At 50.0% G+C, this 23,352-nt stretch overlaps 1 protein-coding gene across 3 annotated transcripts in view; it reads right to left on the reverse strand.

Moving 5' to 3' along the window:
- Positions 1-18,310, reverse strand: part of LOC144606657 (platelet-activating factor acetylhydrolase 2, cytoplasmic-like) — a 41,778-nt gene extending 23,468 nt beyond the window's left edge. For all 3 annotated transcript variants that reach the window (XM_078422953.1, XM_078422952.1, XM_078422954.1), the window contains exons 1-6: positions 18,154-18,310; positions 10,671-10,786; positions 8,210-8,357; positions 6,787-6,880; positions 5,590-5,658; positions 3,594-3,795 (exon numbers count right to left, since the gene is read on the reverse strand). In XM_078422953.1, the coding sequence (XP_078279079.1) occupies positions 3,594-3,795; positions 5,590-5,658; positions 6,787-6,880; positions 8,210-8,357; positions 10,671-10,760 (603 nt within the window). In that variant the 5' untranslated portion in view covers positions 10,761-10,786; positions 18,154-18,310. The remainder of the gene's footprint in view (positions 1-3,593; positions 3,796-5,589; positions 5,659-6,786; positions 6,881-8,209; positions 8,358-10,670; positions 10,787-18,153) is intronic.
- Positions 18,311-23,352: the final 5,042 nt, after the last annotated feature.

Below are 23,352 nucleotides of genomic sequence, written 5' to 3' on the forward strand. Positions count from 1 at the left end.
CAGCGAATGCAGTGCCGGAGACTCAGGTTCGATCCTGACTACGGGCGCCGTCTGTACGGAGTTTGTACGTTCTCCCCGTGACCTGCATGGGTTTTCTCCGAGATCTTCGGTTTCCTCCCACACTCCAAAGACGTACAGGTATGTAGGTTAATTGGCTGGGCAAATGTAAAAATTGTCCCTAGGGTGTAGGATAGTGTTAATGTGTGGGGATCGCTGGGCGGCGCAGACCCGGTGGGCTGAAGGGCCTGTTTCCGCGCTGTATCTCTAAATCTAAAAAAACAAAAAAAAACGCCTTTCCTCTAACAACATGGTGCCCAAAACTGAACAAAATACTCTAAACGTGTCCTCAGCAACATCTTATATAATTGCAACACAACCTCCCAACCTCCATACTCAAAACTCTGACTGATGAAGACCAATGTAAGAAAATAACTGCAGATGCTGGTACAAATCGAAGGTATTTAATCACAAAATGCTGGAGTAACTCAGCAGGTCACGCAGCATCTCAGGAGAGGAGAGAGAGTCTGAAGAAGGGTCTCGACCCGAAACGTCGCCCATTCCTTCTCTCCTGAGATGCTGCCTGACCTGCTGAGTTACTCCAGCTTTTTGTGAATAAATACCTTCGATGAAGACCAATGTGTCAAAATACTTTTTGCCCACCCCATCTAACTGTGACACACACAACATAAGGAATAGTGTCCTTTGTCATTGCTGATCTGCTTGAGATTTCATTGCTCTGCTGCAGTATTGGAGTCAGCCACCAGGTGTCAGGGTTGCAGAATGTTCAATTGATTCCACTGGCATGCCTGGTATTGGAGCTACAGTGCCGAAACAGGCCCTTTGGCCCACTGAGTCCGGGCAGCCCACCAATGCTATCCCTGCACACTAATGCTATCGTACACACACTGGGGACAATTTACAGGTGTACCGAGCCAATTAACCTACAAACCTCCACGTCTTTGGAGCGTGGGAGGAAACCCAAGTTCTTGGAGAAAATACGTGCTGTCACGGGGAGAATGTACAAACTCTGTACAGACAGCGCCCGTAGTCAGCATCCGCAGTTCCATGTGCCTCCGTTCATTTTGAAGAGGAACAGGGTCCGCCCCTGGGAACGCTGTGGTCAAAATCACTGTTCAGACAGCCTGCGGTTTGTGGGGAGTTTGCTACACACTTGATAAGGTGCGTTACTTTCAATATGACCTAACCACGGTGGAAGAAAAAAAATCCACTGGCTGAAAACCGTTTTGGTACATTGTTCACAATAACCTCTGCTAAGACAGATAGCAGAGATCCTACCCACAACTAGAGAGCAGTCTGAGCTACTGTCTACCTCATTGGAGACCCTCAGACAATCTTTGGTCAGACTTTACCTTGCACTTAACATTATTCACGTTATTCCCTTTATCATGTGTCTGCACACTGTGGACGGCTCGATTGTAATCAAGTGTTGCCTTTCCGCTGACCGGATAGCACGCAGCAAAAGATTTTCACTCTACCTCAGTACATGTGACAATAAACTAAACTGTGGAATTCTCTGCCTCAGAGGGCAGTGGAGGCCAATTCTCTGAATACATTCAAGAGAGAGCTAGATAGAGCTCTTAAGGATAGCGGAGCCAGGGGATATGGGGAGAAAGCAGGAACGGGGTACTGATTGAGAATGATCAGCTATGATCACATTGAATGGCGGTGCTGGCTCGAAGGGCCGATTGGCCTACTCCTGCACCTATTGTCTATTGTCTAAACTAAATATCATTCAAAGAGAAATCTACTGCCCAACTCTAGGCAGGTACCACTTTGAGTTCCCAAAGTCTAATTTCCACCTGAACAGACACTGATGGAGTGGTCCCAAATGGCAGCTTACAAAACGACCGAGTCCACAAGCCTGCAGTTATCACCGATGATTAAAACTGATCCTACGCTAGTTTCAAAGAACGACCAGGGAGACAAAGAGCAGCACAGCAACAAGGTGGCTGAGTGGCACAGCTGGTAGAGCTGCTGCCTCACAGCACCAGAGACCCGGGTGCAATCCTGACCTGACCTTGGTTTCTGCCTGTGTGGAGTTTGCACGTTCTCCCTGCGACGGCGTCGGTTTCCTCCGGGTGCTCTGGTTTCCTCCCCACACATCCAAGACGTGGATTTGTAGGTTAATTGGCCTTTGTAAAATTTCCCGCAATGTGTGGGCATTGGGGGAACATAGAATGAGTGTTGATGGGTGATCGATGGTTGGCATGAACTTGGTCGGTCAAAGGCCTGATTCCATGCTGTAACTCTAAACTGAACCGGCACGGTAGCGCAGCGGTAGAGTTGCTGCTTTACAGCGAATGCAGCGCCGGAGACTCAGGTTCGATCCTGACTACGGGTGCTGCACTGTAAGGAGTTTGTACGTTCTCCCCGTGACCTGCGTGGGTTTTCTCCGAGATCTTCGGTTTCCTCCCACACTCCAAAGACGTACAGGTATGTAGGTTAATTGGCTGGGTAAATGTAAAAAAATTGTCCCTAGTGGGTGTAGGATAGTGTTAATGTATGGGGATCACTGGGCGGCACGGACTTGGAGGGCCGAAAAGGCCTGTTTCCGGCTGTATATATATGATATGATATGATGATATGATAAACATCCTTCGGCACACAACAACTGTGTTGAGCATCATGCCAAGTAAGACTAATCTCCTCTGCCTGCATACCCCTGGAAACCCTTTCATACCCCTCCATTCCTTTCATATCCATGTGCCTATCTAAAAGCATATCAAAAAAAAACGGGCGGCACGGTGGCGCAGCGGTAGAGTTGCTGCCTTACAGCGAATGCAGCGCCGGAGACTCAGGTTTGATCCTGACTACGGGCGCCGTCTGTACGGAGTTTGTACGTTCTCCCCGTGACCTGCGTGGGTTTTCTCCGAGATCTTCGGTTTCCTCCCACACTCCAAAGACGTACAGGTATGTAGGTTAATTGGCTGGGCAAATGTAAAAATGATCCCTAGTGGGCGTAGGATAGTGTTAATGTGCGGGGATCGCTGGGCGGCGCGGACCCGGTGGGCCGAAGGGCCTGTTTCTGCGCTGTATCTCAAAATCTAAAAAAATCTAAAACCACTATCATATTTGTCTCCATCATTACTCCAGGCACTCAACACTTTATATGTAAAAAGAAATGGTGACTTATATCCATTTTAATCCTTGCCGCTCTGGCCATAAAGCACAGGCACAGCTGGTAGAGCTGCTGCCTCAAGGCGCCAGAGACCCGGGTTCGATCCCGACCTCGGGTCCTGTCTGTGCGGGAGTTTGTACGTTCCCCCTGTGACCGCGTGGGTTTCCTCCGGGTGCTCCGGTTTCCTCCCACATTCCAAAGATGTGCGGGTTAGAAGGTTAATTGGCTTCTGTAAATTGCCCCAAATGTGTGGGGAGTGGCTGAGAGAGTGGGATAAGGCAGAACTAGAGTGAACGGGTGATGGATGGTCGGCGTGAACTCGGTGGGTGGGGTTAAACTAGTGCAAGTGGGAGATGTTGGTGGGCGTGGACTCGGTGGACCGAAGGGCCTGTTTCCAGGCTGTGTCTCTAAACTAGACCAAAACAAGCTACGTATCAAGATTTTTAAATGGCACCTGCTCATTGCGCAAGGGGAATTCCTCCTCGCCCATCTTCAGCTTCCTGACTGGGAGCCACACTGCCTCCAGACCAGGCCGAGCAGCCTGGAGTGAAATGGGTCCAGCAAAGGATGAGCCAGCTTCACAAGCCGGCCCAGGCGGCTGCTCCACATCCCCAGCGGCTGGCCGGAAGTAGCAGGTGCAGGCAGCAGACTCGTCTCTGATTCAAAACAAAATGAGAAAACCTTTGCAATAACCCGATGTCTGGAGAAATGATTTCAATAAGTGCAAGCACAGAGTAAAGCTCCTTCTACCAACACAAACACTCTCAGGGCATCGTGAGGATGATCTGGCGGCAACATCTCTCACCCCATTGATCGCTAGGTCATAAGGTCTTAAGTGATAGGAGCAGAATAACGCCATTCGGCCCATCAGGCCCACTCCACCATTCAATCATGGCTGGTCTATCTCTCCCTCCTAACCCCATTCTCCTGCCTTCTCCCCATAATCCCCGACACCCGTACTAATCAAGAATCTGCCTATCTCTGCCTTAAGAATGTCCATTGGACGGTCTCCACAGCCTTCTGTGGCAATGAATTCCACAGATTCACCACCCTCTGACTAAAGAAATTCCTCTTCATCTTTCTAAAGGATTGTCCTTTAATTCTGAAGTTGTTGATCGTGTTGATTTGGTGGTGTGGTTGGCTAGGAGGCACCCTTCCCTCACTGTTCAATGTGTGTCCCTCTCGAAGCTCAGCGCTCGGTCACAGAGGATGACCCCTGGAGGACTACTAGTGGCACAGCAGTAGAGTTGCTGCCTTACAGCGCCAGAGACCTGGATTCGATGCTGACCACGGGTGCTGTCTGCACAGAGTTTGTACATTCTACCTGTGAACCATGTGGGTTTTCTCCGGGTGCTCTGGTTTCATCCCACACTCCAAAGACATGCAGGTTTGTAGGTTAATTGGCTACAGTAAAATTGTAAATTGTCCCTAGTGTGCGTAGGATAGTGCTAGTGTGCGGGGATCGCTGGTCGGGACCTGTTTCTAAACTATCTCTAAACTAAAAACAACCTCAACAAGTGCACGTCCAGCTCCTTCTACAAACACAAACACTCTCTCGGTGTGTATAACATGGGAATACATACAGCACAAAGTTTCTTCAAACACTTCTGCAGACAGTAGTTCGGACACAAAAATCGGGCGGCACAGTGGAGCGTCTGGCAGAGCAGCTGCCTCACCGCGCCGGAGAACCCGGTTCGATCCTCACCTCGGGCGCTGTCTGTGTGGAGTTTGCATGTTCTCCTCGTGACCGCGTGGGTTGTCTCCGTGTGCTCGGGCTTCCTCCCACTTTCCAAAGACGCGCGGGTTTGTAAGTTAACGGCTCTCAGTAAGTTGCCCGCAGTGGGCAGGGGTTGGATGCGAGAGTGGGTTGACAGAGAACCAGTGCGAACGCGTGATCGATGGGTCAGTGTGGACACGCTGGGCCGTAGGGCCGGTTTCCATGCTGCGTCTTTCAATCAAGGGCACTCTTTCCGAGTGGCATCGCAGCACAAGCCGCTCACTTGATGCCACCCTGCAACAATACTTTGATGGTTTTGCTGGATCGATAGGAAGCCAGGGAGACCCTTCCATTGTGGCCACAAGTACGTGAATAGTGCTTAGTTTAGTTTAGAGATACAGCGAGGAAAATGGCCCTTCATTCCAATGAGTCCGCACCGACCAGCAATCCCCGCACACTAACACTATCCTACACGCACTCGGGACAATTTACAATTTACAATTTCACCAAGCCAATTAACCTACAAACCTGTACGTCTTTGGAGTGTGGGAGGAAACCGAAGATCGAGGAGAAACCACATGCAGGTCACGGGGAGAACGTACAAACTCCGTACAGGCAGCACCCATAGTCATGCTCAAACCCAGGTCTCTGACGCTGTGAGGTAGCAGCTCTATCGCTGCACCACCGTGCCGCTCTGTAAAGTGTTAGGACCTCCTGAGAGACAACAACCAACCTGTGCTCCACGGCAGCGACAACAAATCCACGGGACGCTATTTCTAAGCAAATGGCGGAGTACACGGTCCTGGGAAAGAAAGAACGGAGCAATCAGACGCCGCCATACACAGGGTGGTACTTTACTTGTTACACGTAACGAGGTACAGTCACATTCGTTTTTGTGTTCAGTTCAGTACTAGTATCACTATACATAAGCACTTAGCTTATTACCACATTGCTCAGCCATGATCATATTGAATGGCGGTGCATGTTCGAAGGGCCGAATGGCCTACTCCTGCACCTATTTTCTATGTTTCTATGTTTCTATGTATCATTAAATGAGGGCAAGAAAGGGACGACGTTCTTACACTCACACAAGAGCAGTTTAGTTTAGTTTAGAGATACAGCGCAAAAACAGGCCCTTCGGCCCATCGAATCCATGCCGACCAGCGATCCCCGCACACTAACACCATCCTACACACACTCGGGACAATTCACATTTATACCAAGCCAATTAACCTACACGCCCGTACGTCTGTTGAGCGTGGGAGGAAACTGAAGATCTTGGAGGAAACTCACGTGGTCACGGGGCGAACGTACAAACTCTCCGTGCAGACAGCACCCGTAGTCGGGATGGAACCCGGGTCTCTGGCGCTGCAAGGGCTGCAAGGCAGCAGCTCTACCGCTGCGCCACCGCGGTTACACCGCCCTTAGTGGCGTCCAGTAGCGAGGGAAAATGCAGCAGCATTGATTAACCAAGCGAGTGATGGAATTCCTTTTAGATAGGCACAGGGAATGGAGGGCTATGGATCACGTGCAGGCACATGAGGTTAATTTATCTTGGCATCCATGTTCGGCACAGAAATTGTGGGTGAAATGCTCAATGTTCAATGAACTTTCTACCATTCAGAGAGATGGCGCTAAGGAGCAAAGTTGTATCCAAGCGGCAGTCAAGTGTGGCCTTGCAAACCACGGAAAACTATGCTGCAGAGTTCCTCATTTTTATTACTATAAAATATAAATAAAACCACTGACAAAAATGCACACGACAATAAACTAATCTGAACTAGGCCCATCCTCCAGAGATGCTGCTTGACCAGCTGAGTTACTCTGGCGCTTTGTGTCTTTCTTCTATTAAAGTCAACGGGTGGATCGTCACCAAGGCCAGAAGGCAAGATGGAGATGCAGAGTTCAGATACGTGTGCCCGCACTCTACCTGAATGCCCCAAGTCCATGGGAAAATATAATCAGTGGGTATTTCTCTTCAGCTCTAAACGGAGCATTCCACCCGACTGGGACGGTGTGATAACCTAGAGGAGATAACAAATTAGTCTAGTTTGGAGACACAGCACAGAAACAGGCCGCCCGGCTCACCGAGCCCGCGCTGACCAGCGAATCCCGCACACTAACACCATCCTACACACACTGCGGGCAGTTTATCATTTTACCAAAGCCAATTTGCCCACAAACCTGTAAGTCTTTGGGCTGAGGGAGCTCCCGGAGAAAACCCACGCAGGTCTCGGGGAGAATGTACAAACTCCGTATAGACAGCGCCCGTAGTCAGGATAGAACCTGGCTCCCTGGCACTCACTGCGCCACCGTGCCAACCCGAGTGGGGCACAATAATAAACTATTATTGAGATGGAATGGAATTGAGATGTGGGATTCCATTGTTAAAGCTTATTTTCCAGAATTGTGCTAGAAGCTCATTTTTAAAAATCACAAAAATACTTGATCCTAATTGACAGTAATATCATCCACAATAAATGGCAATGAGGTTTTGATGCCCATGAAAACAGTTCCCGTAACTTTGGCCCATATTTTCCTCTCCCCGTAGCTCTGGGCAGAATGTGTTCCTCTCTACACGTCCATTTACCTTGAGGTTACCAAAGCAATTATCACCAGCTGCTGGAAATCCAAAATCATAAATATTAAATTAAATGAAAAAGTGAGATAGGCATAAAATGCTGGAGTAATTCAGCAAGACAGGCAGCATCTCTGGAGAGGAGGAACCGGTGACCTTTTGGGTCGAGACTCTTCTTCAGTCAGACCTGATACGTCACCAATTCCTTCTCTCCAGAGATGCTGCCCCACCCACTGAGTTACTCCAGCATTTTGTGTCTATCTTCGGTTCAAAACAGCATCTGCAGTTCCTCCCTAAACATTTCCAAAGTACCTGGTTGTGGCTGCACGTCTAGCTCCGTTCACAGATAACCAGACCTCCTTACAAGCCTCATTGTCACCTTCCCCTCAGCTGACAATGTACCATTCTAAATGTCCTTGATCATCATATGCTAGGTGTTTTCACCGTACCATATCTTGAGTCTCCCCCTCCCCTGACACTCAGTCTGACGAAGGGTCTGGACCCGAAACGTCACCCGCTCCTTCTCTCCAGAGATGCTGCCTGTCCCGCTGAGTTACTCCGGCATTTTGTGCCGATCTCCTGACATCCCCATCCTTTGCTGGTCCCTTGAAAGTTCTCCTCCCACAAGCTCCTGTCTCTCGTGGCCACACATCACCCACCTTCCGCCTCCCCCCACCCCCACCCCTCCCCTCCCCCACTTCAGTCTGGGCGCCTCTGCCCACCGTTACTGCCTCCGTAGCCCAGCAAGGCGAGATTATTGTCGAGCGCCACTTACCGAATGCCAGGTTGAGTAGAGGGACGCTCCACCTGCTCTGATTGAGATAGTTCACAAGACCGGCGCAGTACTCGTACCGTGGAATCCACAGCGGCTGCCTCGACTCCGCCTCAGACTGGCATGGGTAATAAAGACGAAAGAAGCTTCCCTGGAATAAACGAAGCGGGAATGTCACAGGGCGGGAAAAGACGTCTCAGAATCTCAAGGGCGATCTCAAGTTGGCACAGCAGTAGAACTACTGCCCTACAGCGCTAGAGACCCAGGGTCGATCCCGACTGCGGGTTGCTGTCTGTACGGAGTTTGTACGTTCTTCCCGTGATCTGCGTGGGTTTTCTCCGAGATCTCCGGTTTCCTGCCACACTCCAAAGATGTGCAGGTTTACAGGTTAATTAGCTTGGTATAAATGTGAAATCTGTCCCTCGTGTGTGTAGGATAGTGTTAATGTGCGGGGATCACTCATCGGAGCGGACTCATAGTGACTACATATCAAATAGAAACTCACAGAGCACTTATGTAGTTTCTTTAACCTCTCGCATTTCCATATCTTCACCACTCTCTTATACTCGAGGTGGGTTTTAATGGCCATTTAACCAACCAGTTGGCTTTTGGATGTGGGAGGGAAACCAGAGCACCCGAGGGAAACCCACACGGTCGAGGGAAACCCACACGGGACTTTTCATCGCCGGTGCGGCTCGGCCGCTGGACTTAACATCACCCGGTGCGGCTTGGCCGCGGGGCCTTCCATCGCCCGGTGCGGCTCGGCCACGGGGCCTTCCATCGCCCGGTGCGGCTCGGCCGCGGGACTTAGCTGCGCACGGCTCGGCCGCGGGGCCTTCCACCGCCCGGTTCGGCCGCGAGACGTCTCAGCGCCCGGTGCGACTCGGCCGCGGGGACTTCCATCCCCTTGCGGGGACTGTGCGGGTCGGTCGGGGACAAGTTGTCTGTCCGTGGGCGTGGGGAAGAGAGTGGAAGTTTTGTTGCCTCCATCACAGTGAGGGGGTGTTTGGAGTCACTGTGATGGACGTTTGTGTTGGGGTCATGTGTCTTGTGTTCTTTTTTGTGTGTGACTGCTATGTAGTTTCGTTCGGTACCTTGGTACCGAATGACAAATAAAGCTCTGTCTGTTGAGAATGTGCAAACTCCACATAGATAGCAAAGATACAACATGGAAACAGGCCCTTTGGCCCACCGGTGATAGACACAAGATGCTGGAGCAACTCGATGGGTCAGGCAGCATCTCTGGAGAGAAGGAATGGGTGACGTTTCGGGTCGAGACCCTTCTTCAGACCTCGACGGAGTCTCGACCCATTCCTTCTCTCCGGAGATGCTGCCTGACCCGCTGAGTTCCTCCAGCATCTTGTGTCTACCTTCGATTTAAACCAGCATCTGCAGTTTTCTTTCCTACCCTTTGGCCCACCAAGTCCATGCCAACCATCGATCACCTGTTCACACTAGCTTTATGTTACCCCACTTTCTCATTCACTCCTTACATATTGGGGGCGGACTATCATAGAGGCCAATTATAGTACAAACCCGCATGTCTTAGAAACCGGGGCTCCTGGAGGCAAAACGTGTTCGCAGGGAGAACGTGCTAACTCCACACAGACAGCACCCAAGGTCAGGATCGACCCCTGGTGTCTGGTGCTGTGAAACAGCAGCTCTACCAGCTGCACCACTGTGCACCCCCTAGTGTTCTCACTCTGTAATATACATGTTGCCAACAACCCTTGGCACAGCAACAATTAGGGTGGCACCACGGTAGAGTTGCTGCCTCACGGCGCCAGAGACCCGGGTTCGATCCCGACTACGGGTGCTGTCCGTACGGAGTTTGTACTTTCTCCCCGTGACCTGCGCGGGTTTTATCCGGGATCTCTGGTTTCCTCCCACACTCGAAAAACGTACAGATTTGTAGGTTAATCGGCTTGGTACAATTGTAAATTGTCCCTAGTGTGTGTAGGATAGTGTTAGTGTGCTGGGATCGGTGCGGACTCGATGGGCCTGTTTCCGCACTGTCTCTCTAAACTAAACTATCTCTGGAAAACCCATCAAGCTCCTTTCATTGGTAAAGAACAACTTCTCAATTTTTCTTTGCTGTATCATTTTATCGTATCTATTGCGTTTTTTTTCGAAAAAAAAATCTGCTAACACTAAGCACTTTATCAATATTTTCTCCTGCTTAAGAAAATTTGGAGCCCTGAAGCATCCCTCTGCGTCTTTCTCCCCAGATCAGCGCGAGTTTCCTCCTCTGGCTTCACCGCTGCTGCCCGAGAGATTGCAGCAAGATTACGGGGGGGGTGATGGAACTAGGCAAGGGTAGCGTGGATGTGCTCTTTCTTTCAGGGAACGTAGCACCCCAGAAAGCCCCGAAAGGCGAGCTGAAGGAGATGCCGTTCAATAGACAATATTTACAACACGCGAACGGTACAATTCTCCCTCCGTTGAACGCACGATTCCACTTTACCTCCCTCGTGTGATCAACCATGATGTCCGTACAGCCCACACGGAACGGCCCTTTTCCAGTCGGCAGCTTCAACGAAAACAGGTTTCCCATCGTTCCAGCCGCATGCGACCCTTTCTCTGGGATGGACAAGACAACAAAAAAAGGGTTTCATTAACCTTCCCTCAGTTGAACCAGAGGCGACAATTAAAGAGAGAACTATCTTAATGATTTGGACGAGGGGATAGAAGGTTTTGTGGCCAAGTTTGCGGATGATATGAAAATAGGCCCAGGGGCAGGTGGTGGTCGAGAAAGCAGGGACTCTGCAGAAGGACTTGGACAGGTAGGGAGAGTGGGCAGAGAAGTGGCAGATGGAATACAGTGTGGAGTCGTGCGTTTTGGTAGTAGGAATAAAGGCGTAGATTATTTTCTAAATGTGGAGAGGATCCAGAAATCGGACGTGCAAAGGGGCTTGGGAGTGCTGGTGCAGGATTCCCAAAAAAGTTCATCTGCAAGTCGAATCAGTAGTAAAGAAAGCAAACGCAATACTAGCATTTATTTCGAGGGGACTTATATACAAAAACAGGGATGTAATGCTGAGGCTCTATAGGGCGCTGGTCAGGCCGCATTTGGAATATTGTGAGCAATTTTGGGCACCATCTCTGAGGAAGGATGTGCTGGCTCTGGAGAGGGTCCAGAGGAGGTTTACAAGAATGATCCCAGGAATGACTAGGTTAACCCATGATGAGTGTTTGAAGGCAGTGGGCCTATATTCGCTGGGGTTTAGAAGAGGGGGGACCTCATTGAAACGTACCGAATAGTGAAAGACTTGGATAGATGGATGTTGGGAGGATATTTCCACTAGTGGGAGAGTCTGGGACTCAAGGTCATAGCCTCAGAATTAAAGGGCGTTCTTTTAAAAAGATGGAGGAATTTCTTTAGTCAGAGGGTGGTGAATCTGTGGAGTTCTTTGCCACAGAAGGCTGTGGAGGCAGTCAGTGGATATATTTAAGGCAGAGATAGGTAGATTCTTGATTAGTACGGTGTCAGTGGTTATGGGGAGAAGGCAGGAGAACGGGGTTAGGAGGGAGAGATAGATCAGCCATGATTGAATGGCGGAGTAGACTTGATGGGCCAAATGGTCTAATTCTACTATCCCTTATGATCTGATGACCTAGAACAAATTGCATAGGAAAATAACTACAGATGCTGGTACAAATCGAAAGTATCACAAAATGCTGGAGTAACTCAGCAGGTCAGGCAGCATCTCTGGAGAGAAGGAATGGGTGACGTTTCGGGTCGAGACCCTTCTTCAGACTGCGGGGTCTGAACAAATTGCGAATAATCAGTGGTTCAGTTTAGGTTATCGTCACATGCACTGAGGTACAGTTAAAAAGCTTGTAGTTTAGTTTAGAGATATAGCACAGAAACAGGCCCTTCGGCCCAACGAGTCCACACCGACCAGCAATCCCCGCATATTAACACTATCCTACACACACACACTACGGACAATTTACAATTTACACTTACACCAGCCAATTAACCTACAAACATGCAAGTCTTTTGGAGTGTGGGAGGAAACCGAAGATCTCGGAGAAAACCCCAGCGGTCACGGAGGGAACGTACAAACTCTGTACAGACAGCACCCATAGTCGGAATCGAACCTGGGTCTCGGGCGTTGCGAGCATTGTGTGGCAGCAGCTTTACCGCTGTGCCACCATGCTGCCCTTTTGTTGCATGCTAACCAGTCAGCGGAAAGGCAATACACAATTACAATCGAGCCATTCACTGCGTACAGACAATTGATAAGGGAATATAAGAAAATAACTGCAGATGCTGGTACAAATCGATTTATTCACAACATGCTGGAGTAACTCAGCAGGTCAGGCAGCATCTCGGGAGAGAAGGAATGGGTGACGTTTCGGGTCGAGACCCTTCTTCAGACTGATGTCGGGGGGCGGGACAAAGGAAGGATATAGGTGGAGACAGGAAGATAGAGGGAGATCTGGGAAGGGAGAGGGGAAGAGAGGGACAGAGGAGCTACCTGAAGTTGGAGAAGTCGACGTTCATACCACCGGGCTGCAAACTGCCCAGGCGAAATATGAGGTGCTGCTCCTCCAATTTCCGGCGGGCCTCACTATGGCACTGGAGGAGGCCCATGACAGAGAGGTCAGACTGGGAATGGGAGGGGGAGTTAAAGTGCTGGGCCACCGGGAGATCAGTTTTGTTAATGCGGACCGAGCGCAGGTGATAAGGGAATAATGTTTAGTGCAAGGTGAAGCCAGCAAAGTTCGATCAAAGATAGTCGGAGGATATCAACCCACCTTGCCAAGAGCGTTTGATTGCCACAGGTACTGACAACAGAACAATGAAACTCTTACTTGTAGCGGCTTAACACACACAAAACACATAGATCATATTAATAACAAACAGATCGATGAATGGATAGCCTTAATACCAATGAATGAATAACCTCAATAATGTAAAACACATAGATGATATAATACGAAATAGATCAATAAATAAGGAACCTTAATGCTAGTGCAAAAACCAAAGACCTTAATGTCACCAAAGACGGTCCATACACATCTGGGGTTATTGTTGTGCTGTGCTCAACGTTGGGAAGAAGCTATTCTTGAACCTGGCGGTTACGGTTTTCAGGCCCCCTCTCCCTCACCCCCTACTTTCAGTCTGAAGAAGGGTCCCAACCCGAAACATCACCCCTCCTTATTATCCAGAGATTCTGCCTGATCCGCTGAGTTACTCCAACACTTTGTGTCTATCGTTGGTTCTTCGTTTCTAAAAACATCAAGCAAGTTTGCTGTTTGGCCTCACACCCTGTCTCACACAGTCTCTCACTTCCTGCCTTCCTCCTGCTACTTTCTGTCTCAATCACTTTTAAATCTGATGCCATCTCTTTCTGTTTTACCTCATTTTTTGTCAATCGCTGTCTCAATCAATTCTTCTTCTTCTTCTTCCGCTTCATGTGTAGGAAGGAACTGCAGATGCTGGTTTAAACCGAAGATAGACCCAAAATGCTGGAGTATCTCAGCAGTACAGGCAGCATCTCTGGAGAGCAGGAATGGGCGATGCTTTGGGTCGAGACCCTTCTTCAGACTTCTCTCCGGAGATGCTGCCTCTCCCGCTGAGTTACTCCAGCATTTTGTGTCTATCTTCGGTTTAAACCAGCATCTGCAGTTCCTTCCTGCAACAATCAGCTCCTTGATCTTGCTAACGTTAAGAGCAAGATTTCTGTTCGGCTAACACCTCCACTAAGTCCGCGATCTCATGGTTGCTAAACACGAACCCCCCCCCCCCCCCCTGCCATTCCCACACTGACCTTTCTGTCCTGGGCCTCCTTCACTGTCCGAGCAAATTCGAGGAACAGCACCTCATATTTCGCTTGGGCAGCTCACGACCCAACCGTATGAATATTGATGTCTCCAACTTCGAGTAACCCTTGCTTTCCCTCCCTCTCCGTCCCTCCCACACCCTCGTGATTAACTTTACTGATTGTATACCTTCCCCTCAGCTAACAATGAACCATTCTACATTTCCCTGACCATCATATGCTTTCGTTTCCACACCTTACCCTTCCATATCTCTAGTCTCCCTCTCCCCTGATTCTGTCTGAGGAAGGGTCTTGACCCGAAACGTCACCCATTCCTCGTCTCCAGAGACACTGCTTGTCTTGTCGAGTTACTCCAGTGTATCTTCAGTGTAAACCAGCATCTGCAATCCCTTGCTGTACATTTCCCGTACTTTCGACCCCCCCCCCAAAGTGCACTTCTCCTCTAATCCGATTATTGTGAAAGAAAACCCAACAATCCTTATACCCGACATCAAATATTTTGATGGAATCGTAGGTCTTTGTTTCACACAAAGGGCGGTGGGTGTATGGAACAAGCTGCCAAAGGAGGTAGTCTTAAGGATAGCAGAGTCAGGGGGTATGGGGAGAAGGCAGGAACGGGGTACTGATTGAGAATGATCAGCCATGATCACATTGAATGGCGGTGCTGGCTCGAAGGGCTGAATGGCCTACTCCTGCACCTATTGTCTATTGTAGTCGAGGCTGGGACTATCCCAACGTTTAAGGGACAGTTGGACAGGTACATGGATAGGACGGGATATGGACCAAACGCGGGCAGGTGGGACTAGTGTAGCTGGGACATGTTGGCCGGTGTGGACAAGTTGGGCCGAAGGGTTTGATTCCACACTGTATCGCTCTATGACTCTAATCTCTGGATCAAGCCTAATGATTTCTCAGGAGTTTAAAGGATCACTGGATGAACTCACCATCAAGGAAGGAGAGTGTTTGCATACAATGGAAGGTGCACCTCATTTACTTAGAGACAGCAGGGTGGATACCAAATACAATATTGGGCACTATATTAAAGATAATTTGCATTCTGGTTTCTCATCAGTTGCCAAGAGAAAATGTCGTGTCAGTATCATTGGACTTGATGACTTCCTTTATTTGCCTCTTGCACATCAGTCCTCTCACCGCTCGAAGAAGATAAGTTTATAATTATGCTCTCTGAAAACACCAGGGCATCTAGATTAGGCAGTCTCTCCTCAAAACCTCCTCCATTTTTGAAAAACATCATACAGCCCGCAAAACACCATAGATAAAAAACCCAATAGAGATTAAAAACAGATATGCGTGACCTGCGTGGGTTTTCTCCGAGATCTTCGGTTTCCTCCCACACTCCAAAGACGTACAGGTATGTAGGTTAATTGGCTGGGTAAATGTTTTTAAAAAATTGTCCCTAGTGGGTGTAGGATAGTGTTAATGTACGGGGATCGCTGGGCGGCATGGACTTGGAGGGCCGAAAAGGCCTGTTTCCGGCTGTATATATATGATATGATATGATATGATATCCTTTCGTGGTGAATATCGTGACTGAGTGCGTGTTCTATTAATAGTGCTGGAGTAACTCAGCGGGTCAGGCAGCATCTCTTGGGAGAAGGAATGGGTGACGTATCGGGTTGAGACCCTTCGGCAGACTCCGATCCGAAACGTCTCCCATTCCTTCTCTCCAGAGATGCCGCCTGACCCGCTGAGTTACTCCAGCATTTTGTGTCCATCTTCGGTTTAAACCAACATCTGCAGTTCCTTCCTACACATTCTGTTAATTCCTACACATTGGCACAAAGGCACTGACATAGAATGGGACATCAATGTTCCTCTGTAAGAACCATCGGCATTAGCTCATTTCCCAATCTCAGTAGACTTTTAATTGCTAAAGTATTCATTATTTCATAAAAAAGCTTTTTTTAAAAAAAAGTGCCACTTCCATTGTGTCACTGATATGTGGTGATATTTCAAATCCCATCAGCTTGGTCTTAAAAAAAATGTCTCTTTTGTGAAATCATTGAATCTTTTGGCACTGAAGACGGCCGGCCATTCAGCTCATTGGGTCCATGGTTGACTGAGCTGCAGAGATCCCTGCTTGTCCACATTTATCAGAGATGGAGACAACAGACAGTGGGTAGCTCAAAGCTCCGGGGTGATTTTAGTTTAGTTTTAGAGACACAGTATGGGAACAAGCCCTTCGGCCCATCGAAAACCTGCCAATCAAGGGGATGGTGTGGGGACGAAAGAGGAGGGGAGGGAAATAGGACTGTTAAAGGTTACCTCAAACTGGAGAGTTCAATGTTCAATCCTCTTCCCCATCCCTTCCCTCACACAACCCATCTCATCCCCATCTCCTCTCCCCACCTTCCTTCCCCTCGCTCACAATCTATCTCACCCTCTCCCCACCCCCCTTCCCCTCCCCCACACACCCACACACCCCCTCACCCATCTCACCCCCTCCCTCACACCCCCTCCCACTCACCCCCTCCCCTCCACCCCCTCCCCTCCCACCCCCTCCCCCTCCCTCACCCCCTCCCCCTCTCACACCCCCTCCACCCCCACCCCCTCCCTCTCAACCCCCCCCTCCCCTCCACCCCCTCCCCACTCACCCCTCCCTCACCCCCCCCACCCCTCCCCCTCCCACACCCACCCCCCCCACCCCTCCCTCCCTCCCCTCCCACCCCCCCACCCCCTCCACCACCCTCCTCACCACCCCCACCCCACTCACCCCCTCCCTCTCCCCCCTCCCCTCACCCCCTCCTCTCACCCCCACCACAACTCCCTCTCACCCCTCCCCTCTCACCCACCCTCCCCTCTCACCCCCTCCCCTCTCACCCCCTCCTCACTCACCCCACCTCCCCCCCCTCACCCCCCTCCCCTCTCACCCCTCCCCCCCTCCCTCCACCCCCCCTCCTCTCTCCCCTCACCCCTCCCCTCCCACCCCCTCCCCTCCCACCCCCTCCCTCTCCTCCCACCCCCTCCTCTCTCCCTCCCACCCCCTCCCCTCCCACCCCCTCCTCTCTCCCTCCCACCCCCTCCCCTCCCACCCCCTCCTCTCTCCCTCCCACCCCCTCCTCTCTCCCTCCCACCCCTCCTCTCTCCCTCCCACCCCCTCCCCTCCCACCCCCTCCTCTCTCCCTCCCACCCCCTCCCCTCCCACCCCCCTCCTCTCTCCCTCTCACCCCCTCCTCTCTCCCTCCTCCTCTCTCCCTCCCACCCCTCCTCTCTCCCTCCCACCCCCTCCTCTCTCCCTCCCACCCCTCCTCTCTCCCTCTCACCCCCTCCTCTCTCCCTCCTCCTCTCTCCCTCCCACCCCTCCTCTCTCCCTCCCACCCCTCCACTCGCCCTCCCACCCCCTCCTCTCTCCCTCCCACCCCTCCCCTCTCTCCCCCCTCCTCTCTCCCTCCCACCCCCTCCTCTCTCCCTCTCACCCCTCCTCTCTCCCTCCCACCCCCTCCTCTCTCCCTCTCACCCCTCCTCTCTCCCTCCCACCCCCTCCTCTCTCCCTCCCACCCCCTCCTCTCTCCCTCTCACCCCCTCCTCTCTCCCTCTCACCCCCTCCTCTCTCCCTCCTCCTCTCTCCCTCTCACCCCTCCTCTCTCCCTCCCACCCCCTCCTCTCTCCCTCTCACCCCCTCCCCTCTCTCCCCCCTCCTCTCTCCCTCACCCCTCCTCTCTCCCTCCCACCCCCTCCTCTCTCCCTCTCACCCCTCCTCTCTCCCTCTCACCCCATCCCCTCTCTCCCCCCTCCTCTCTCCCTCCCACCCCCTCCTCTCTCCCTCCCACCCCCTCCTCTCTCCCTCCCACCCCCTCCTCTCTCCCTCCTCCACTCTCCCTCCCTTCCCCAGCGACACCGGCTGGTTCGCCTTCGCACAGAAACCAGGAAACATTGTTGTGAGACACCTTTGCCCGCCGGAACAGTTACACCCTGGAGCAGTTTTTAAAACACAAATGCCTTTCCCCCCCCCCCCCCTTCTTTTTAAAGGAGGTCCCCTTGACAGGAGGACATGGAAGTCGTCTCCAAGTCCCACAAGCAAGTGCAACTTTCTGAAGGGGGTTCAAACTTGGGGAACGTGTGTGCACTGACACTGACAGGCGCTGTCTGCTACTGTTGCAGTTCCCTGCCTCACACTGTTACATTCTTACTCACCTTGCACCCCTTCCTGGCAACGTAGCTCTCGCTGGACCCTCACAAGATAAACCTCCTCGCTCCGATCTCACCCAAGCCTGGCAGACTTGGTGGAGGCTGGTCGTTGTGGTCGCTTTCAGGGCTCTGCATTGAGGAACAACAACTCCAGAGCTCTCAATGCAAGTACACAAAACCGAGAGAGAGAGAGAGAGAGAGAGAGAGAGAGAGAGAGAGCTGCGCCCTCTGTGAGCTTTGCGTTGGAACTGCATACTTCCCCATTGAGTTTTTATTTCCCCTTCCACATTGAGTTTTTATTTCCCCTTCCCCATGAGCGGGACTGTCATACGTTGAAAGACTGGAGCGACTAGGCTCGTATACACTGGAATTTAGAAGGATGAGAGGGGATCTTATCGAAACGTATAAGATTATTAAGGGGTTGGACACGTTAGAGGCAGGAAACATGTTCCCAATGTTGGGGGGAGTCCAGAACCAGGGGCCACAGTTTAAGAATAAGGGGTAGGCCATTTAGAACGGAGATGAGGAAAAAAAAATTCAGTCAGAGAGTTGTGAATCTGTGGAATTCTTTGCCTCAGAGGGCAGTGGAGGCCAATTCTCTGAATGCATTCAAGAGAGAGCTGGATAGAGCTCTTAAGGATAGCGGAGTCAGGGGGTATGGGGAGAAAGCAGGAACGGGGTACTGATTGAGAATGATCAGCCATGATCACATTGAATGGCGGTGCTGGCTCGAAGGGCCGAATGGCCTACTCCTGCACCTATTGTCTATTGTCTATTTCCCCTTCCCCGTTGGGTTTTTATTTCCCCTTCCAATTTGAACTTAGTGATTTTTTTTCACACTATATGTAAGAAAATAACTGCAGATGCTGGTACAAACCGAAGGTATTTATTTCACAAAATGCTGGAGTAACTCAGCAGGTCAGGCAGCATCTCAGGAGAGAAGCTTCTCTCCTGAGATGCTGCCTGACCTGCTGAATTACTCCAGCATTTTGTGAAATAAATACCTTTTTTTTCACACTAAATTCACTAAGTCAATAGACAATAGACAATAGGTGCAGGAGTAGGCCATTCAGCCCTTCGAGACAGCACCGCCATTCAATGTGATCATGGCTGATCATCCACTATCAGTACCCCGTTCCTGCCTTCTCCCCGTACCCCCTGGCAACCTCAACCTATACAATAACACCAGACCTGCCAGTCCAAGTGCACATACAGGAAAACATACAGGGAACGTGATAGAGGGGAGGTGGCATGCCCTAAACTTAGATTTAAAAAAACACGCGTGAGCAAAAGTAGTTACACAGAGGCACAAGAACATGTGAATGATAAGGGTGTCAAAGGTTAGGAGGAGAAGGCAGGAGAACGAGGTTGAGAGGGAATAATAGATCAGCCACGGCGGAGCTGACTCGATGGGCCGAATGGCCTATTTCCGTTCCTATGTCTTATGATGATATGAATTGGGTCAAAGTGACTGTTAATATGCAGTATAACTCTATGGATAAAACCAAAGTACTTAAGACAGAGTTACATATAGCTCTCAGGGCTAATAGAATCAAGGGTTATGGGATGAAAGCAGGCACTGAATTTGGATGATCAGCCACGATCATATTGAATGGCGGTGCTGGCTCGAAGGGCCGAATGGCCTACCCCTGCACCTATTTTCTATGTTTTGGACAGTGGTCTGACTGACTGTTTAAAATAGATGATCCATGATCAAATGGCAGAGCAGAATCGATGGGCTGAAGGGCCTAATTCTGTTCCTATGTCCCTATGTCACCTATGAACATGAACTGGATAAAAATGCAGTAAATGATAATAAGATTTGTGTTGAATGTAATATTTATTCTAAACTATTTATGTGTTCCCAAGACCAGCTGTTTTGAAATTTTAGATTGTTATCTTAAATTGTGTTCTACAGCTGCTGCAACGTGATTATATCATTAGCCCAGGTCTCCAGGAAACTCGTCTAGTCGCTTAACTGCTGCGTAACAACAGTCATGAGCTCTAATGTAGGAAGGATCCATTTTACAAATGATAGTTGAAGGCGGCACGGTAGCGCAGCGGTAGAGTTGCTGCTTTACAGCGAATGCAGCGCCGGAGACTCAGGTTCGATCCTGACTACGGGTGCTGCATTGTAAGGAGTTTGTACGTTCTCCCCGTGACCTGCGTGGGTTTTCTCCGAGATCTTCGGTTTCCTCCCACACTCCAAAGACGTACAGGTATGTAGGTTAATTGGCTGGGTAAATGTAAAAAATTGTCCCTAGTGGGTGTAGGATAGTGTTAATGTACGGGGATCACTGGGCGGCACGGACGTGGGGGGCCGAAAAGGCCTGTTTCCGGCTGTATATATATGATGATGATGATGATAAATAAAGCAGAATGCACTGGGGATGGAAAGTCTGTGCAGAATTTTGTGGCAAGAGGAACAGAGATATGGTTTCAGTCAATGAGTGTGCACCAGAACTGGAAAATGATGGAATTGGAATGACTTGTAAGTGGCAGCCTAGGAGATGGAGGGAGGAGAGAAAAAAGGGAAGGTTGAAGATGACGAGAGATTTGCTACCAGATACTTAATGGGGACTAGAACTGTACATCTGTGCTGAGAACCAACTGGTGTTAAGATAGACACAAAATGCTGGAGTAACTCAGCGGGTCAGGCAGCATTTCTGGTCTCATGGTCCAAGCATCATGCCTTTCCTGTGCAACCCATATCTGAAGAATGAAGATCAAAAGAAGGCATTTTAAGTTAAAAAAATTATTTATTAGAATGAACCTATCTAGGATTAAAAGTAATTGCCCTCCAGATAAATTTACAGGTAAAGGATCGTGACTCAAGGGACTAAGAGTTTGGTCTCTAACTTTGCACAACACATTTCACCCGTAAAAACGTTATCGTTTTTTTAAAAATCGCACTGTTGTAAGCTGCATTGAGGGGAGTAACATTTATTGCATTGTGATCAAGACTGCAAAGTGGTACCCATTGAAATTCAAAGAACTGTGCTGTGCTGTTCCATGCTCTATGTTTAATGTAGTTGGACAAGAGGGTTACAGGGTTGATACCATAACTGAATTTCAGAATTGGAAAGATGGTTGGGAGGGGGGCAGGGGGGAGAGAGGGGATCTGGGTGGGGGGGGGGGGGGGGGGGGGGGGGGAGGAGAGAGGGGATGGGGGGGAAGGGTGGGGGTGGGGGTGAGAGGGGGGGGGAGAGAGAAGGGGGGGTGCAGGGACTGAAAAGTCACTGGCTTCTTCCTAGTCATGAGGAACTTTTGTGCTTGCAAAGAATCTTTCTATAAATCTCTATATATCGGAATGTCAAATTATGAGTGGTAATAACAGGGTAATCAGTCAGAGCCTTTTTATCCAAGGGTGGAAATGTCCAACATGAGAGAGCAGATCTACAAGGTGAGAGGGGGAGAGTTTAGTGGAGATGTGAAAGGCTGAGAGTAGTGGGGGCCCGGCCGGAATGTGTTGCCCTGGGTGGTGGTGAAGGCAGATACGATAGTGGTGTTTAAAGAGGCTTTTGGATAGGCACGTGGAAGTGCAAGGAATAGAGGGATATGGATCATTCACGGGCAGATGAGATCAGTGTAACTTGGCATCATGTTTGGCAAACACATTGTGGGCCAAACGGCCCCTTTCCTCTGCCGTGCTGTTCTATGCTCTTTTCCTAAAAGGATGCAATTTTGCTCTTCGGGAGAGAGGAAATCTTAGCTTTTGAGAGACTTTTGGCTAAAGTCCAGTTTGTGGTGCGCAGATATTGCCGTGGATGTGTTTACACAAAAACAAAGTTCTATCAACACTCACTTAAACTTCTGCTGACAATCTCTCACAATCACTGCTAATCTTATTGGATAAGGCAATTAACATTGGTCCATATTAAAGTCATGCAGGACCCCTTAGATTGGAAATGGAGATTTACAGGGCAGGTTTTTTACACAGAGCGGTTGGGGCCGAGAAGTACGGTTGCCAACTGTCCCGTATTAGCCGGGACATCCCGTATTTTGGGCTAAATTAGTTTGTCCCATACGGGACCGCCCTTGTCCCGTACTAGTAGGGTTGCCAACTTCCTCACTCCCAAATAAGGGGACTAAGGGTGACATCACCGCCCCGCGCCCCATGTGACCTCACCCAGCCAGCGGCCGCGTGCTCCCGCTCCACCAATGGCGGCCGCCCGGGCTGGGAGCACGTGGCCGCTGGCTGGGTAAGGTCATGTGGGGCGCGGGGCGATGACGTCACCTTGTCCCATATTTGGGAGTGAGGAAGTTGGCAACCCTACCTGGAAGTGCTGCCAGGAATGATGGTGAAGGCAGATACGATAGTGGCATTTAGGAGACTTTTTAGATAGGCATGTGGCAATGCAAGGAATAGAGGGACATCATTCAATGAAAATGTTTATAATTTTTGCTGACCTTAGTAAATAGAAATTGTCATCAGAATAGACTTAGAGCACCCATTTTATAATTTTTGCTGACCTTAGTAAATAGAAATTGTCATCAGAATAGACTTAGAGCACCCATTTCTCAACTTGCCTTGGATTTGACAGCACATTAATATCATTCCTTGGTAAAATAAAGGAGACCCAATACTGAACCAAGCCCTGGAGCACTGCAGGGTGACTATGAGGTTGCGTTTGCAATCCTGTTCAATTCCAATTGAAAGCTACAAATTGAAAACAAGGCCAGCTTTTTTGCACATGCGTAATTCGGTGCCTCAGCCCAAGTTAGCTCGAGGACTTGGCCATTACAGGGGGAAATGAGTTGGAAGGAGCCGCAGATGCTGGTTAAAAAAACCGAAGATGGACTCAAAATGCTGGAGTAACCCGTGGGACATGCAGCATCTCTGGAGAGAAGGAATGGGTCTTCTTCTGAAGAAGGGACTCGACCCGAAACGTCACCCTTTCCACTCCAGAGTTTTTGCAGGAGGAAATGAGTTGGGAAAAACAAACGCCTACAGTGGCATGCACAGGATTGAAATGTGTTGACTTTTGGAGGGGTATATACATGATCATGAATGCTATCTGGAGAACATGGTGTGTGCATGTATCTGTGATCCCACCAGGTTGGTTTGGTCGGCGAGAGACCTGGTCTTGATTTAAACTTTACTTTAGATTTTTGACTTTGGAGATACAGCACGGAAACAGGCCCTTTGGCCCACCGAGCTGCGCTGACCCACTGTACACGTACACCATCCTATACACTGGGAAC

Source organism: Rhinoraja longicauda, chromosome 27 (assembly GCF_053455715.1).
Source record: "Rhinoraja longicauda isolate Sanriku21f chromosome 27, sRhiLon1.1, whole genome shotgun sequence".
Taxonomy (NCBI): domain Eukaryota; kingdom Metazoa; phylum Chordata; class Chondrichthyes; order Rajiformes; family Arhynchobatidae; genus Rhinoraja; species Rhinoraja longicauda.